Source organism: Piliocolobus tephrosceles, chromosome 2 (assembly GCF_002776525.5).
Source record: "Piliocolobus tephrosceles isolate RC106 chromosome 2, ASM277652v3, whole genome shotgun sequence".
NCBI lineage: Eukaryota > Metazoa > Chordata > Mammalia > Primates > Cercopithecidae > Piliocolobus > Piliocolobus tephrosceles.
In genome coordinates, this window is record NC_045435.1 from 116,801,634 (window position 1) to 116,817,116 (window position 15,483).

Consider the following 15,483-nt stretch of genomic DNA (forward strand, 5'->3'; position numbering starts at 1 on the left):
ATCTCGGCTGACTGCAACTTCTGTGGAGGATATTATGTTAAGTGAAATCAGCCAGGCACAAAAAGACAAATACCATGTGATCTCACTTATATGTGGACTGTAAAAAAGCCAATCTCATAGTAAAATGGTGGTTACCAGAGCCTAGAGAGATTGGGGAGATGTTGGTCAAACACCACAAAATCTTGGGAGGAATAAGTTCAAGGACCTATGTTACACCGTGGTGACTACAGTTAATAACAATATATGATATACTTGAAAATTACTAAGAGAGTAGATTTTGTGTCTTCACCACAAAATAATGAGAGGCAATGCATATGTTAAATAGCCTGATTTAGCCATTCCATGTGTATACATGTATCAAAACATCATGTTGTACACCATAAATGTATATGATTTTAACTTATCAATTAAAAGTAAAAAATAAGACATTGGCAGAACGGATTTTTAATCATTATCTAATGGCCAGGCGCTGTGGCTCATACCTGTAATCCCAGCACTTTGTTGTTGTTGTTGTTGAGACAGGGCCTCACTGTGTCACCCAGGCTGGAGTGCAGTGGCGTGCTCTCAGCTCACTGCAACCTCTGCCTCCCGGGTTCAAGCGATTCTCTTGCCTCAACCTCCCGAGTAGCTGGATGGCCAGTACAGGCATGCACCACCACACCCAGCTAATTATTTTTCTTTTTTGTATTTTTAGTAGAAATGGGGTTTCACCATGTTGGCCAGGCTGGACTCGAACTCCTGGCCTTAAGTGATCCACACATGTTGGCCTCCCAAAGTGCTAAGATTACAGACACGAGCCACTGTGCCTAGCCTAATTCCAGCACTTGGGGAGGCCGAGGTGGGCAGATCACCTGAGGTGAGGAGTTTGAGACCAGTCTGGCCAACATAGTGAAACTCTGTCTCTACTAAAAATACAAAAAAATAGCCGGATGTGGTGGTGTGCACCTGTAATCTCAGCTACTTGGGAGGCTGAGGCAGGAGAATCATGTGAACCCAGGAGATGGAGGTTGCAGTGAGCCGAGATTGCACCATTGCACTCCAGCCTGGATGACAGTGCAGGACTCCATCTCAAAAAAATATAAAAATAAAAATAAGGGATTAATATCCAGAATATATAAAGAATCCCTACAACTCAGCAACAACGAAAACAACAATTTTTTAAATGGGCAAAGGACTTGAATAGTTCTCCGAAAATACACAAAGCACATGGCGCTCAACATCATCAGTCACTAGAGAAATGTAAATGAAATAGCACTTCACACCCAATAGGATGGCTAATACTGGTAAAATGGAAAATAACATGTGTTGGCAAGGGTGTAGAGAAACTGTAACTGTCATGCATTCCTGGTGCAGATGAAAAATGAAGCAGTCCTGTGGAAAACTTAGGTGGTTCTTCCAAAAGTTAAATATAGAATTACCATATGAATACACAATTCTACTCCTAGGTACACATCCAAAAGAAGAGAAATCAGGGACTTAAGTAGATAACTGTAAAGCAATGTTCATAGCAGCATTATTTGCAATAGCTAAAAGGTGCAAACAACCAAAGTGTCAATCAACAGATGGATAAACAGAATATGGTATAAACATGCAATGGATTACTATTCAGCTGTAAAAAGAAGTGAAATTCTGCGACATGAAACAACACAGATATATGTTGAAAACATCATGATCAATGAAACAAGCTAGACACAAAGGACAAGTATTTTTATTCCACTTACATACCTAGAATAGGCAAATTCATAGAGACAGAAAGTAGAAAAAACGTTATCAGGGGCTGGGGGAGAAGCTATGCATTAGGGAGTTAATGTTTAATAGGTACAGAGCTTCTGTTTGGGATAATGAGAAAGTGCTGAAAACAATGGTGACAGTTGCCTAACATTGTGACCATATGTCATTGAATTGTACACTTAAAAACGGCTAAAATAGTGAATTGTTGTGTATACCTTATCACACACAAAAAAATTTAATTACAATTTAGAGGGTATATAAACAGACTCTGATAGTCCCTAATGATCCCTGCCTTGTGGTATTCAAACCCTATATAAACTTGTCCTGTAATAAAACAAGGCAAAAGTGAGTGTGTGACTTCCAGTCTGGGACATAAAAAAATTGTGGCATGACATTTTCTTCTGGATCCACTCATTTGGGGTAAACTAGTCATGTCATGAAGAACTCCATGGACAGGTCCACATAGTGAGCAATTGAGCACCTTGTCAGCAACCATGTAAGTGAGCTTGGAGGCAAATCCTTTAGTTCAATCCAGCTTTCAGACTTCAACCCTGGGTAACATCCTAAATGCAACCTTACAAGAGCTCCTGAGCCAAAACAGCAAGCGAAATGTTCCTAGACTTTTTAAAAAATTGCCCTTATTGATAACACCATGATATAATTTGTAAGTAGCTTGGGGTTTTTTGTTTTTAGAGACAAGGTCTCACTCTGCTTACTCTTACCCAGGCTGGAGTGCAATGGTGTGATTACAAAACAGCTCACTGCAGCTTCATCTGCTACTCCTGGGCTCAAGCGATCCTCCCACCCTGGCCTCCCAAAGCACTGGATTACAGATAAGAGCCAGTGTGCCTGACCATCTCCTGAATTTCTGACACTGCTAAATACGGGGGCAATTGTTACGCAGTAGATAACTTATTTAGTAAGGATGGTGAAAAAAAGGTTAAAGTCTAAAAATCATTAAAGAAAATCATCACATAATGCTGGTATTTTCATCACCTGAAACATTGCATAAAATTTCCTATAATAAAACAGGTTTTTCAAGTTAGTGTGTAATAAATAATAGACTTTTTTTTTTGAGACAGTTTCGCTTGTCACCCAGACTGGACTGCAATGGCACGATCTCAGCTCACTGCAACCTCTGCCTCCTGGGTTCAAGCGATTCTCATGCCTCAGCCTCCCAAGTAGCTGTGATTACAAGCATGAGTCACCACACCTGGCTAAGTTTGTATTTTTATAGACAGCGTTTCACCATGTTGGCCAGGCTGGTCTCAAACTCCTCCCCTCAGGTGATCCGCCCACCTTGGCCTCCCAAAGTGCTGGGATTACAGGCATCAGCCACCGCGCCCAGGCGACGAATAATAGACTTTAAAGGAACAAAGGAGAAAATGTCAATCTTAGGGAACAAGAAAGTCAGGCTCACACACGATACTGAAATAACTTGAATCAAATTTAACTGGCATTAAAAGTTTTTATTTAGAATTTGATCCACAATCTATACAAGTTATTTACAAGGCATGAAAATGGAAAACAGCACAAAATACAATTGAGGTATAAGCTCAGAGCACAGTATGTCATGTTTCAATAAATATAATTCAAAATTTGTAAACTAGGTGACCAGATACATGAGTCTTATTTTTAGTAAAACCATATAAAATATTTATTTCACGTGAGGTAGAGGACAGTTTTTCTGTGTCATGTAATGCAACCAACCACAGCAACTTTTAACTGTAAAACTGTACATCATTGGCAAATTTTTAAATTTAATTATGGTCAATGTCAATTATTTGTTTCAACAGTTGCAGAACACGTATTTCATTTACTGCCTTCACAGATTAGAAATTCAAAAATAATTTAAGACTACTATGTTGGCTTAAAATTATCAGGATAAACAAATATTTCTAACAGGATAGTTAAAAACAAGCAAAATTTTATTTCTCATAAACTAATTCCTCAAAAGATGTCCTACATTTAGCAACTGTTTTCTAGGACATGTTTACTAGAACTACTTTAAGTATGCTGTGCTTTCTTTTCAAGTGAGGTATCTATATTGAGGAAAAAAGTCTTATAAATTCCTTTTATATTAAACTAATTTAATACACTATTTTGTTTTCTGGGCTGAATTTTTAAATTTTTTTTTTTTTTTTACATTTGATCACTTTCTAATTCAAAAATTGTAGCACTACGTAAGACATTTAATTCTATTACTAAATAGGCTCCAAACTACATTATACAGTATAGAAGCCATTTCAATGAAAGGATTTACCAAAAAAAAAAAAAAAACCAAAACAAAACTGTCCTTTTAAACGAAATGCAATATAAAATACTCATATGTTTTTCTTCCAAAAGTGGAAATGCTTAAGTACCCTATACTAGAAAAAAAAAAAAAAAAAAATAGGCTGTTTATTCAATTCCACAATGTATAATACAGCAGTTATATGTCCCTTATTGCTGACAGCTTCGATAAAAACTATTAACAAGTAGTTCCAAGCACAGAAATACATGTACAGTATGAGCACAATTTTTCTTTATATTAATTTTTAATCTCTTATCATGTGGATTAAATGCATAAAGGGCAAATAAAAATGAGGAATCTTCCCTAAGTAATCAAAACATATGTCTTATTGAAAAGAAAATTTTAGAAGCTGATTAAAAACCTTCCGCACTAGCTTTGCAATTAATTCTGGAGAAATACCTTGACACGTCTTATAGTATTAGAGTTTCCTTATAACTGTACTTTCCTTCAAACAGAAGCTACCTATGTGCAAATAAACTGATTGTTCTGTCAGGACTTCTAAAAGATATGGATAGCCCACAAATATATACTTTATTTCACCTACTTTAATAGCTGCTTTACAATTCACTATGTACAAATGATTTTATATCTTAACTGGTAATATATTAAATATGTTATAAAATTAGTTCAAGAAGCATAAAACACCCTAACTCTCAGGAACACAGAAATTCAAGCAAAAGAATATGCTTAAACAAAAACTAAAGCACACAGCAAACGTAAATTGTTGGTCAAATCTTTTCATAGTGTTATAAGTTACATTTGTGAAATTTAGAGTAGTTGAAGAGCTTCCTCAATACAGCAAGAGGTTTTACATTTATTACCTTTATAGAGTAGGTACACTTTTCTCATACAGTTTAGACTACAGAAACTATCACCACCCAAATTAAACATCACCCAAGCTAATATTCTTTCTTCCTTCTAAAGAGGAGCTAGCAAAACTTTTTATAGGCTGTCCCTTTAATGCAGCTTTTTAGAGTAAACATTTTTACATTTTTCCCAAAAAGAATTATTTTTTGAAGTCTGAGGAAAAATCTGCTTGCCTAGTGAATTTGGCACACAAAAACTAACAACAAATCAAACTTTAAGCTAGCAACCAACACACAAAATAAGCATGCAAAGAATAGAATAAGTTTTATATGGGTATTTTAGCCGAGGCCACTTATAAGGTATTACAAAATCTCTATATTGTTTTCAAGCTATGTGGTGCAGTTTAAAGTTACTTTTAACAATAATATGTATATTTACAATTGACTTAAAAAATTATTTTCAAGGAAGTTAGACAGAAACCTATGGCACATCAACGCATCTTCTGAAAAATGAAGACTATACAACGTCATGTGGCAAATTTTCATTATGTGAAGGACTAGAAAAAATATTTCTTTACTCAATTCTGAATTACCAGTTCATAATAATTTAATGGTGTTTAAGCACTGCTTAAAATTTTCAAATAACATATTTCAAGGATTAAGCAATTTATTTTAGAAGTTTTGGGTTGAAACAAATTATTTTATCATTTTCTAGGTAACATAAAGCAGAAAGGTTCCAAGTGAATTAGAAATATAAATGAAATTATAGGTGTTTCAGTTTGTCTACAAAAAGCTGAGCTGTGACACGAATAATTCAAAATTAAAATAAAACTGTATCATAAATATCTGATTTTTCTTTCTCCAGATCTAAATAGATTGTATTGGGAGAATACAACATTTTAAATATTTGTTTCTGCATGTCATTTTAATATTTGTTCCTCCTTGAGAAGATTCCAAGAATCAACAAATTAAATTAGTCTTAATATAGCAAAATTTAAATGGAAAACTGAATGAAAATACACATTTAGGTCATACTCAATTTAGTAAAAAATTACATCTGGGGAAATACAAAATTTTTTTTGGATATGTACTATTAAGCAAAATATGAAAATAACTGGTTAAATGACAACCTAGTGATTTCTTTCTACACCGTTAGATTATCTACCTTCTGTGCTGGAAATAGAGTATAACCTTAACCCTAGCTAACTTATTTTAAAATACATACAGCTCGCTGAAGTAATTCATACATGGTACCTTATAAGAGAACATGAAAAACATGTATTATCCCATAAAATCCATGGGGTAATAATGTCAATTAATAATAGTTTCAGGAAACTTCCTTTAAAAACAGATCTAAGAATTTTACCTAATATATTTTAAGCCAAGAATTAACAAATATGAAATTTGCCATTAGAGAATGACAGACTTTTCTGTGCAAAAAAAAAGTGCAGAAGATGTTTTCCCTCCCGAAACTATGGAATTCCTTTATCTCCTAAAACTTATCTAAAAATCTTTTAGTAGCAGATAACTAAACTGTCCTATATGCACCTATCATGTACTATCAGTTGACTGTAAATTCCTGATTTTTATATTAAGTAGTATTTGAAAATGGTCCATTCGTGCAAATTTTGGTAAGACTTAACATTTAAACATACAAAAGTCCAAAATAACCTTCAAGGTGTTTAACATTTTACAACTTAAAGAAAAACAAGTCCATTATATAAATTTCAGTAAGACTCATAACTACATATAAAAACTATACAGGAGGATTATGGATTGTATAGAAACTGATATACAACAATGGTATCAGTTTTTCTCAAGAACATTAATATTTCCACACCATTATTAACAACACAAAGTTCAGAAATTATTATTTTATTTTTGAAAAGTTGCTGCTTAAAAAAAAATCTAAATATAACCACATTTAAACTGAAAAACAAATTACAACTGCTTCTTCTGTTTAGCAGCAGTGCATAACAATACATTATTCTTGCCCACTGTGCTCATGGGGTATGCTATAACTTCAATAAAATTCCTCCTAGGATACACATTAAAAAGAAGAGAACTGGTGGAAATTCATTCCACAATCTGAACCAAGTAAAAGTAAATTTGATGTATGTTAATGAGTATACTGTATCAACTTAGAAAAATTGTGTTAATGAGAAAAGGGGAGATTCAACTCCTTGAGTAGCTCTATATACTTAAAATATACAGCTACATTGTATCTAAAATTGAGTCTGAAATATGGATAACAAAATTGACCACAGTTATTTTCCATCACATACTGCAGCTTTTAAAAAGTACACAATTGTTAAGTTTGCATTAGAAATATAAGCAGATTACCTACTAGTTGAAACCATATGGTATTGTTACTAAGCTGTTTTTTTAAAAAAGTACAAAGAAACATACATTTTCATTCATTTGGAAAATGTAAAAATTTAAGTACTAATATATAATCTCTTCACTTTCTCTGATCTACAAATGGATAGAATGCCTAGTTATCTTCATGCAGATAAGTTCTTCAGAATTCAATTAACAAAGCAAGCAACAAACAAACAAAAAAACCTTGTCAATAATACACAGATGAATCTCTTTAACATTTTCTATTCTTTAGCAGTCTTGGATGATTTCAGAATTTGCAGCTTTAGCTCTTTTATCATCATCTCTAACTTCTGTCTTGCTTCCCGTTCCTGTCTGAGTTCATCTTGGAGTTCTTGCCTATCGGCCTCAGCATGGTCCAATCTCTGTCTCAGTTCTGCCAGCTATGTGATTTAAAAGGTGATGTCAATTTTAATTGTTTTGTTTTTCCACTAATCCTCATATCATAGAAAACACCTATTTTCAAATTACTTCTTACAAAATGAAGTATTTCATGTATACTAAATTCGTTAAGCATCTAATACTATTAATTTGACATCCGACAGGACATTAAATTTAAGAAAAAGCAAAGGAACGAGAGGAACGAACACATCCACCATGTTCATTATGCCCTATACTTTACTATATGGCTCATCACAGCCTGCTCATGTTAGTTATTTGTTCATGTTCCTTAAATTGTGAGATTCTATTAACAAAAGAGAATTGTTTATTTTTGCTCCAGTGCTTTTGAACATAATAGGCAACAGTTCCTGTTTGTTAATTTGCAGATTTGAAAGCTCATATACTACATTAAAATAATATAACATATGATATTCAGAGGGCTAGAGATTACCAATTTAGGTAACTAAACTGCAGTAACCTAATAAAAGTTTAAACTAATAAAAGCAACAAACATCAAAATAATCATCTTGGACAATATAGCATAAAGCTATGTTTAACAGAATTATCTATTTTGAAATCTAGCTTCGTAAACTGAGCTTGACAAAAAGTAATTCCTTTATTAGAGAAGTAACCGTGGCCGAGCACAGTGGCTCATGTCTGTAATTCTAGCACTTTAGGAGGCTGAGGAGGGCGGATCACGAGGTCAGCAGTTTGAGACCAGCCTGACCAACATGGTGAAACCCCGTCTCTACTAAAAAATACAAAAATTAGCCAGGCATAGTGTCATACGCCTGTAATCACAGCTACAATCAGGAGGCCAAGGCAGGAGAACTGCTTGAACTCGGGAGGCGGAGGTGGTGGGGAGCTGAGATCGCGCCACTGCACTCCAGCCTGGGCGACAGAGTGACTCTGTCTCAAAAAAAAAAAAAGAGAAGTAACAGTTTCCATTTCCATGCTGAAAGGGCACCATTATACAAACAGTAATTCTTACCTGTCCTGCATATTCAGCCTCTTTGTCTTTTTCTAAATTTGAGTCACAGGTACATTTTTGCTTCATTATCTGCTCCAATTTTTTCTCTAAGTCTTTCTGTTCAACATAAAATTCTTCCATTCTTTGAGCATGCTCATTCTGCAAAGATTCAAGTTCTTTCTGTAAATTCTGCTGTTCTTCAGTGAGTTCCTTCATAGATTTTGAACTACTCAACATTTTTACTTCCTGTAATGTAAAGAATCACAATACAATTTTTACTTTATTTTCATCATCTTAAAATTTTCAGTTCTGGAAAATACAGCACAGAAAATACCTAAAATTCAGCATTACCAGTTCTATATAGAGGTAATTATTTTTAAAAACTATTTTCTCAAAAAATGTTAAAGTATATTAAAATTGCTTATCAGTGTAAAACAATAATCTTAAGTACATTATAGCATCTCATCTTGACTTTTCTTACTAAGCATATACGGGGGCGCTGGGCGCGGTGTCTCACACCTATAATCCCAGCACTTTGGGAGGCTGAGGCTGGTGGATCACAAGGTCAAAAGTTAGAGCCTGGCCAACATCGCCAACATGGAGAAACTCCATCTCTACTAAGAATACAAAATTTAGCCAGGCATGGTGGCATGTGCCTCTAATCCCAGCTACTTGGAAGGCTAAGGCAGAAGAAATTGCTTGAACCTGAGAGGCGGAGGTTGCAGTGAGCTGAGATGGTGCCACTGCACTCCAGCCTGGGTGACAGAGCAATATACAAAAGTATCTTTTCATAATGGACTATCATTTACATAACAACTTTACCATCTGAAGTTGTTGCTTCTTTTGCAAAATCAGGTTTAGTTTTTCCTGTTGTTTTAAATAAGTTCTCATTACTTCTTCCATGATTTTTCCCTTATCATCCTCACAAATGACATCTTTCACAAGAAGAGGAGATGAAGCGGCAGCAACAAGGCCAATTCCCACTTGGTTTATGTCTCTGACTAATTTGCAAGTGGCAGACTCAGATTTCCTTTTACTTGTAGAATTATTTGAGACTGATGTATCTTTGAGAGAAAAAAATCAAGTAACAAAGTATGAATATCACTCCATTAAAAAATCACTAGAACAATCCATCAATGAAAATTTTAAAACATTTCATTTATAAATTAGACTAAAACAAATAAAATAGGAATAAATTTAACAAAAGTAGTGCAAGTACAATTACAACTACAAAACATCACTAAAAGAATTTAAGACCTAAATACATGGAAAGACATCCCAAATTCATGGATTGGAATTTAATATTGTTAAGACAGTAACAGTCTCCAAATTGATCTACTTATTCAGTGCAATCCCTATCAAAATCCCCACTGGATTTTTTGCAGAAATTGACAAGCAGATTCTAAAATTCATATGGAAATGCAGCAAACCCGAAATAGATAAAACAATCTTGAAAAAGAAGACCAAAGTTGAAAGACTCACAATTCCCAATTTCAAAGTTTACTACAGAAATCAAGACTGTGTGGTATGACTTAAGGATAGACATACAGATCACTAGAACAGAATTCAGAGTCCAGAAATTTAAAAAACTCATACTTTATAAGGCAATTGCTGTTGACAAGTGCCAAAGCAATTCAATCAGGAAAGAATAATCTTTTCAACATACAGACAACTATATCCACATGCAAAAGAAAAGGTTGGACCTTACACTGTATACAAAAATAAATTAACTCTAAATTAATCAAAGACCTAAATGTAAGAGCTACAACCCTTAAATATAAATTTCTTGGCTGGGTGTGATGGCTCATGCCTATAATCCCAGCACTTTGGGAGGCCGAGGCAGGTGGATTACCTGAGGTCAGGAGTTTGCCACCAGCCTGACCAACATGGTAAAACCCTGTCTCTACTAAAAATACAAAAAAAATTAGCCGGGCATGGTGGCGTGCACCTGTAATCCCAGCTACTCAGAAGGCTGAGACAGAAAAATTGCTTGAACCCAGGAGGTGGAGGTTGCGGTGAGCTGAGATCACACCATTGTACTCCAGCCTGGACAACAGAGGGAGACTCAGTCTCAAAAATAAATAAATATAAATTCCTTGGAATTGGGATTAGGCAATAGTCTTAGATATGATACCTAAAACAAGAAAAAAAATAAATTGGATATAATAAAAATTTAAAACTTTTGTGCTTCAAAGAACACTAACACAGCCAAGCATGGTGGCTCACACCCTGTAATCCCAACACTTTGGGAGGCCAAGGCAGGTGGATCGCTTGAGCTCACAAGTTTGAGACCAGCCTCAAAATGGCAAAACTCCAACTCCACCAAAAATACAAAAATTAGCTGAGCATGGTGGTACATCCTTGTAATCCCAGCTATTTGGGAGGCTGAGGTGAAAGGATGGATTGAGCCCGGGAGGTAGAGGCTGCAGTGAGCAGAGCTGGGTGATACAGCCAGACTTTGTCTCAGGAAAACACACACACACACACACACACACACAAAAGAACACTAATAAGAAAGTAATAAGAAAACAGCATGGTAAATCAAATATCTGATAAGGATCTAGTATCCAGAATATATAAAGAACTCTTACAACTCAATAGTAAAAAGACAACCTAGTTTTAAAACAGCCAAAAGATCTGAATAGACATTTCTCCAAAGATATGCAATGTCCAAGAAAAACATGAAAAGATACTCAATATCATCATTCACTGAGAAACTGCAAATTAAAACCATGACATACCACTTCACAACCACTAGGATGGCTATATTCAAAAGACAATAACAAGCGTTGACAAAGATATGCAAAAGTTGAAACTCCCAAGCTACCACAGGAATGTAAAATGGTGCAACTGTTTTAGAAAAGTCTGGCAGTCCCTCAAAACATTAAACATAACTACCACATGACCTAGCAATTTCACTCCTAAATATATACCAAAAAAACCTGAAAATATAGTCCCACACTTAAACTGCTACACAAGTGTTTACAGCAGCATTATTCATAATTTCCAAAAAGTAGAGCCACTGTAAATGTCCACCAACTGATGAAGGGATAAACAAAACATGGTATATCCACATAATCGAATCTTATCAGGCCACGAAAAGAAGTCCTGGTACATGCAACAACATGGACTATGAAAACATTATCCTTAATGAAAGAAGCATAAGCTTTTTGGTCAGACACGAAAAGCCACATGTTGTACAATTCCTTTTATAATGAAATGTACAGAATAAGCAAATTCATAAAGATAGACAATAGATTAGTGGTTGCCAGCGGCTTCAAGAAAGGGAGAATCAGGGTGTGACTCCTAATGGATTACAGGGTTAATTTTTCGAGTGATGAAAATATTATGGGCCGAGGCAGGTGGATCACCTAAGGTCAGGAGTTCAAGACCAGCCTGACCAATATGGCGAAAACCCTGTCTCTACTAATAATACAAAACAATTATCCAGACGTGGTGATGCACGCCTCTAATCCCAGCTACTCGGAGAGCTGAGGCAGGAGCATAGCTTGAACCCTGGAGGCAGAAGTTGCAGTGAGCCGAAATCACCCCATTGCACTCCAGCCTGGGCGACAAGAGTGAAACTCTTGTCTCAAGAAAAAAAAAAAAAAAAAAGAAAACCCCCAAGAATCTCAATTCTCTATTAAAAAATTAAATAAATAGAGGACCCTCCAACTGTTCCAAGGCAGCTAAAGTAATTGTCACACTGCCTAAACACTAAGCAAAGCTGTGCTGCTATATGGATGGTAACACAGGCAATACCTGTGGACATGTCTCATTTAATCCACAGTATTTTAAAAGGCATGGTAAGTAGCCAGCTATTTTTTTCTTTTAAACAACCAGCCAATATTCCACATTTATGCCATATGCCTGGCCCCCAGAGCTTTCAATCCTTGCTTTATTCCATAACTAAGTTTCCCTGAGTTCTATACCTAACTACTCTTACTTACATGTACTTCTTAGTATTAGTTAAATGCTGTCTCAGTTCACGGCAAATTAGAAAGAAAAATAAAGTTTGGGTGTGGTGGCTCACACCTGTAATCCCAACACTTTGAGAGGCCAAGGCAGAAGGATCACTTAAGCCCAGGAGTTCGAGACCAGCTTGAGCAACATAGCAAGACCCATCTCTACAAAAAAAAAATTAAATTAAATTAAATTAAATTAGGCAGGCACAGTGGTGTGTGCCTCTGGTCCCAGCTACCAGGGAGACTGAGGTGGGAGGATCATTTGAGCCAAAAGGTTGAGGCTGCAGTGAGCCATGATCTCGCCACTGCACTGCAGCCTAGGCAACAGAGAAAGACTCTGTCACAAAAAAAGAAAAAAAAAAGGATGAAAGAAAAACAAGGATGTCCTGAAGACTGACAGCAAACAAAAGGTAGGAAAGGAAAAAATTCAGACCAAAATAACTTGCAGTCTGAGGCCAGGTAGCCTATCTGTATCTATCCCAGTCTCCTGAGCTATCACCACGCTAGGAAAGTATAGCAACTGAGATTAAAATAAATCACCCAGAGTTTTGAAGGGTAGCATTTTTAAAGGTAAAAGCTCTGAAAATTTAGCTTAAACAAAAAGTCTGAAAATGCTGAATAAATGTGTTCATTAGATATTTAATTTTAGAAAGATAATCTCTGAATACTTACCTAAACGGCTACATAATTCTCTACTTGTTTTTAAATCCATTTTCTCCTGTTCCTCAAGTGAGACATCTGGATAAGACACTGTTTTTTGAAGTTTACAACTACTGTGAGCCTTCTCTGACTGTCTCGATATGGACTTACTTGACTCTGTCTTTGTGAGCTCTTTAGACTGGGATACAGCAGAAGTAAGCGACACATTTGGGGCAACCACTTTATCACACATGTATAAGTAGTAGCTGAAAACAAGTAAAAGCAAAACAAGACATATATTACATATTACGATTAAGTAAAAATCAAATATGTATGTAACATGTAAAGTTTCTGTGGTTAAACTTTTTTTTTTTAACCTAAACAGACAATATTACAACTCAGAAAATAAAGGTCACAGTAAAGAATTCTTAGGAAAAAAATCAGCACTTTAGGCATTACAAACAAAATTATAAGGGATTTTTTGTTAGTCTGCAAGTAACCCAGGCTGGAGTGTAGTGGTGTGATCATGGCTCACTGTGACCTCTAACTCCTGGGCTCAAGCAATCCTCCTGCTTTAGCATCCCAGGTAGCTGGGAAGACACATCCGCATTTTTTTTTTTAGAGATGGGGTCTTCCTAGGCTGCCAAGTTGGCCTTGAACTCCTGGGCTCAAGTGATACCCTCCCATGTCTAACTCCCAAAGCACTAGTATCACAGGCATAAGCAACCATAACCAGCTTGCAAGTAATTTCGTGGTTTTTTTTTTTTTTTTTTTCTTCTTGGCAAGTTATTTCTAAGCACTAAAAAGATACTCAGAAAGAAAATCACAGGCTCTTCTCCTTCCCTCAGAACCACCCCAGAACTAAAAGCATTAAGCACTTTATACAGCTGTGTAACAACTCTGAGCAGGTAAGTTTTACTCCAGAAAGAGAATCATCTATATAACTACTTTGGAGGACTTTATCTTGCCCACCACCCTTCCAAACAGGGAATCTTGGCTCTTTGCTTTGGTGAGGCTGCTTCAGTTGCAGACTGCAAGGTTACGGACTGATTCACAAGAGGCTCAATGAGGAGCTCTCAGGGCTCTTCTTACATACCTCAGAGAGAGAATATGCACTCTGAATGCCACCCAGCTACTGGGCAGTTCTTGTATCAAACCCCACCGAGCAATCTTCTTAAAATACTTCACTACTTCCTATTCATTTGAGAAAATGGCAATAATAAATTATGCAAAACTAAGATTGAAGAGATTACCAATTTTGATCAAAACTCACATAAAATTGCCCAGTAGACACATCTGAGAAGCTCGTGGAACAAACAAATTTCAGCTACATATTTGTAACTATATTCTGAGTAACACTTAGCAAAAAGATGCAACCATTTAAGACTTGACACTCCATCCCCTGAACCCCAAACAATCTCCTCTTACATTTCATTTTCTTTGTACATGACATCTATATTGTTCCCCTTTGTTAATAACATACATTTTTGAGCCAAAATCTCAGTTTTCTGACAGGACAAGAAAATTGACAGGTTTAATAGTGCTCAAAAGACTTACTGCAAATACAACAGGTAAAGTAGTGATTATAAAACGTAAATAAGACTCGGTCTCTTTGTCGCCATGCTTGGAGGGAATACAGATTTACACTAGTAGATAAAAATCTAGGACTCAACAACAAAAACTTATAATCTAGGGTGCACATTTACTGAAAAAGTAAAACTCTGATTTTGAGAAGTGTGGTTATTAAGAAAGCTCTAAGTTTCAAAAGAATTTATTTTTAAAATATCAAAGTTGCAGGCCGGGTGCAGGGGCTCATGCTTGTAATCCCAGCACTTTGGGAGGCTGACACAGGTGGATCACTTGAGGTCAGGAATTCGAGACCAGCCTGGCCCACATGGTGAAACCTCGTCTGTACTAAAAATACAAAAATTAGCTGGGTGTAGTGGCGGGTGCCTGTAATCCCAGCTACTCAAGAGGCTGAAGCAGGAGAATCGCTTGAATCCGGGAGGTGGGGGTTGCAGGGAGCGGAGATCGCCCCATTGCCCCCCCGCCGGGGCAACAAAGCAACCCCCCCCCCCAAAAAAAAAAAAAAAAAAAGTTGAGGTCGCAGCTGGGCGCAGTGGCTCACGCCTATAATCCTAGCAGCACTTTGGGAGGCCAAGGCCAACAGATTACTTGAGGTCAGGAGTTCAAAACCAGCCTGGTCAACATGGTGAAACCCTGTCTGTACTAAAAATACAAAAAAATTAGCCGGAAGTGGCAGCTGGCGCTCAGGCTCGGCTACAGGATGCCATGGCAGAAGAACTGCTTGAACCTGGG

At 36.3% G+C, this 15,483-nt stretch overlaps 1 protein-coding gene across 1 annotated transcript in view; it reads right to left on the reverse strand.

The window, feature by feature from the left end:
- Window positions 1-3,179: 3,179 nt before the first annotated feature.
- The window catches only part of SKIL (SKI like proto-oncogene), a 34,221-nt gene continuing 21,917 nt past the window's right edge, over window positions 3,180-15,483 (reverse strand). Inside the window, exons 4-7 of the mRNA XM_023213463.2 lie at window positions 13,198-13,430; window positions 9,383-9,624; window positions 8,582-8,806; window positions 3,180-7,592 (exon numbers count right to left, since the gene is read on the reverse strand). Of these exons, the coding sequence (XP_023069231.1) occupies window positions 7,434-7,592; window positions 8,582-8,806; window positions 9,383-9,624; window positions 13,198-13,430 (859 nt within the window). The 3' untranslated portion in view covers window positions 3,180-7,433. The remainder of the gene's footprint in view (window positions 7,593-8,581; window positions 8,807-9,382; window positions 9,625-13,197; window positions 13,431-15,483) is intronic.